Source organism: Lipotes vexillifer, unplaced genomic scaffold, assembly GCF_000442215.2.
Source record: "Lipotes vexillifer unplaced genomic scaffold, Lipotes_vexillifer_v1.1 scaffold1122, whole genome shotgun sequence".
NCBI classification, from domain to species: Eukaryota; Metazoa; Chordata; class Mammalia; order Artiodactyla; family Lipotidae; genus Lipotes; species Lipotes vexillifer.
In genome coordinates, this window is record NW_006798649.1 from 2,789,951 (window position 1) to 2,793,447 (window position 3,497).

The following is a 3,497-nucleotide window of genomic DNA, read 5'->3' on the forward strand; positions in this document are numbered from 1 at the left end:
TTCCCTACAAGACGATTTCACCACCAAGGACATTCCCAAGTGAAAGTTTTATGGGTACTTGAGGTGGGTGATTGGAGTCAGAAGTGAGGGGGAAGGAAGGGAGAACCCCCGAGCACAACACACATTGCGTGTTTTCCATGATGGTCAAAGGGTCTAGTCTGTGAAAAAGAATTACGGGAATTATGTTGCCTTTTCCTAAATTAAGACAACAAAGAAAATCTGAATTTCATACCCAGCTCCCCCCCAAAGCAAATACAATTTTGATCATTTTTTGAGGAACAGATACCCCAGTTTATAAATAAATGGTGAAGAGCAATAATATACAAGGGAAAGGGGCCACCCGGGCCTCAGTTTCCTCATCTGCACAGTGGGCTCAGGGGATGGACAGAATCCACCCTGCACTGGGATTCTGATTCTCAGTGTCAGGGACTCCAGATGCTTTTCCCTTGCTCCTTATCCATTGCCACTCACCAACGCATCTGTCCTCACCTCCGAAGCAGACAACACTCATAGACGGGGAATAATTGATGGGTAGGTGACTTTGTCAGAGGCCATCCCAAAGGGGACTCAGCCCATGATTTGGAGTCAGACCAGGTTCAGGTGTCAGAAGGAAACCTATTCTTGTGGCTAACATGACAGATCTTCAACTCTCCTTTCCCTTTAGTTGGACAGAGAAGCAGCTGTGACCAAAGCCTTTGGAGAAGTGGACATTCTCTTGACCTGGATGGAGAACTTCTACCAGGTCTGAAGGCCTAGGCCAGGATACCCTCCTCGTTCTCTGTGTCATTTCCAACAACCGCTCCTCCCCATGATGTTCTCTGGGTGCTTCACATCCTTGACCATGGGCCCCATCCTTGGCACAGGCTTATCCTCAAAGACTTCATTCTTTAAGTGACCCCAACAACAGTCGTGGAAGGTTCCCTTGGGTGCTGCGAATAACCTATAAAGCAGATCCCTATATTTATTATAACGCTATTTAATTCCTATCAGTGTTTTAACCGATGCCATATTTATTTGTCAGAATGAAAGTTCTGTGAAGGCAGCAAGGACAGTGCCCCACGCTTCTCTCTGATCCTCCACAATCCTTGCCACCACGTGGGGTAGAGGATGGGTGCTCAGTAAATGCTTAATTGGATTTTTTTTAACCTGTCTTTGAATTGTTGAGGAACAATGAGGGATGTTGGGATGTGAAATTGAAATTTAGGGCATTGTCATGACACCTGCAGGGGTCATACGCAGAGCACTGGGATGAGGGTGAGGGCACTGGTATGAAATATAAATGATAAAAGATATAATGCAGGGGGGTGCCCAGAACAAAGCAGACTCTCCCTAAACACTGCATTTCTTGCCCACACTCCTCACCTCACACCCACCATCCCTGCCCCTTGGGTACTCTCTTTCTTATCCTACTCACTCTTCCCTTATCTGCCACTTGGGAGGGTGCCAGTGTCAAGCTGACCTCGTGGATGGTGTCATCATACCTGGATGACAGGTATGATGGTGGTGCGAATATAATTTAGGGTTAGGTTAGGGTTAGGGTTATGTGTTATCCCATCTGTGATGACATTCCCTGCTCGTAAAAAGCAGGCACCCCGGGAACCTTTCCTTTCTATCACTGGACCAGTGCCCAGAGAAGCTGAGTTGTGTGTCTGGGAAAGGCCTTCTTCCTAAAAGCAAGACGGGACATCCTCTAGTCTCAAGTTTTGACTGAACTTTGTAGCTGATAGCAATCCAAACATATAAGGTCTGCCTAACTCTGCCCTTGTTCAGAACACTCAAGAGGATGAATGTATGTAGGAGGTGGGATGTCTCTTCTTCCATGATGTGAGTACTCTTGCAGAACAACTGGCCTTCCAGGAATCCCATATCCTTGTTCTCCCCCACCTGGCTATAAGCCCCCTGGACTGGCAAAGAGAGGAGGTGCATTTCTGAAAGCAGAGAGATGTAATGGTTTTGGGTAGCTCAAATAGACCAAGGCTAAGATAAGTGCAGACACTTCAGTGCATGGAAGACGGATAAATAGATGACAAAAACTATTCTATTTCTGAAAGAGGGTGAATGCTGGAGTCAGGGTACTTAGGTGCATCAAGGGAGGAAGGCTTAGAGTAAAGAGGGTATCCACATATATCACTGGCACTCACAAGCATGGTTCTGAAAATTTACAACCCTTCATCACATCAGAATAAATTGCCCTCACCATAGGACTCCAGACAAATAGAAGATCACTAGTAAATGCCGGCCCTAAGATCTGGGCAAAGAGGTTGTAAGGGGTGTTTCATAACAAGGTCCCTTCCTAGCTCAGGGCTGAAGCATGTCCTCACAGAGAAGTTCAGGCACCTTCTACTGGTGGGAAACCCAAGACCGAGAAGGGTTTTCAAAGCAATAGCTATGCCTAGGCTCCAGTCCAAGGCCATGTGGTCTAGATCCAGGGCAGCAAAGACACTCTGCAAATCCCACAGCCTGTTGCATGGCTTGGAAAGGAAGCAAGTGGCATCAGGAAAAATGCTCTGCATTCCCGGAGCCCACCTGAAAACCACAGGGCTGCAAAAGTGTCCAGGAAGAGCTGGGGGAGGGGGGACTGAGCAGTGCTCAGGGCAAACAGACAGGGATGAGACTCGAGGTGGGACGTGGGAGTAATGAGGGCTCTGAAAACGGATGGAGCAGGCGTTGGAAACCAGCATACAGACAAGACTCATTGGCACCAAGGTCTGGGCCCAGGGGGACAGCTGGAGAGCTGAGTCAGGCAGGGAATATTGATGTAGTCATTGGAATGCGTGTCCTCCATCGTGGCAGCAGGCTGGTGGTAGAAGCTCACATATTCACAGCTGATCTTCACAGATGGGGCATGGAGCCAGGGAGTTTCCGACACCTGGAACAACCGGAGAAGCATCACTGGATCTAGGTAGGGTGATTGTAGCATCGACAGCAGGCAATGGGGTGGGGTGGGGGGAAGCATGCATGTGGTTGCTGTCTTCTAGAAGGCAAAACACAGAGGTGGTTGAGCTCCATCAGGTGGCTCAGCCATGGGGATTTTCAGGGTGGCGTCTCAACCCCAAATAACTGGAAAACACTTAGATCTAATGTGACAGGAAATGCCTTAAACGGGGCTCAGACTAAAATCATGTGACTAAGCACGGGTCTGAAGGAGAACCAGCTGCCGGAGGAGTTTCCCCTCTGGGATTAAATGATGTGACTTGTGGAATAAATGTGCATCTTCTCAGGAAGTTATCAGAAGCAGCATGAGTCATCCTCTGCACCTCCATAGGGCTTTTATTCCATGGAGAGCTTGTGACGTGACATGACAGTGCATTCCAGGAAGGAGCCGGCTGGTGAAGCAGAGGAAGGTGGCAGGCCATGTGGAACTCCACTTCCCCAGAAGGAAAGTTCAGGATCATCTACCTTCAGGATGGATCAGTTCTCGGAGGGCAGGGCTATGCCATGACTCTAACATGGCACAACTATTGTAACATCCACCCAGGAAGGCTGCAGTAGGGAAA

The 3,497-nt window shown here is 48.5% G+C and overlaps 2 protein-coding genes across 2 annotated transcripts in view; one reads left to right on the forward strand and one right to left on the reverse strand.

Moving 5' to 3' along the window:
• Positions 1 to 748, forward strand: part of IL24 (interleukin 24) — a 3,987-nt gene extending 3,239 nt beyond the window's left edge. Inside the window, exon 5 of the mRNA XM_007470724.1 lies at positions 665 to 748. Coding sequence (XP_007470786.1) covers positions 665 to 748 — 84 coding nt within the window. The remainder of the gene's footprint in view (positions 1 to 664) is intronic.
• A 1,944-nt stretch (positions 749 to 2,692) lies between these two features.
• FCMR (Fc mu receptor) overlaps positions 2,693 to 3,497 on the reverse strand; it is a 13,131-nt gene continuing 12,326 nt past the window's right edge. Inside the window, exon 8 of the mRNA XM_007470714.1 lies at positions 2,693 to 2,869. Coding sequence (XP_007470776.1) covers positions 2,693 to 2,869 — 177 coding nt within the window. The remainder of the gene's footprint in view (positions 2,870 to 3,497) is intronic.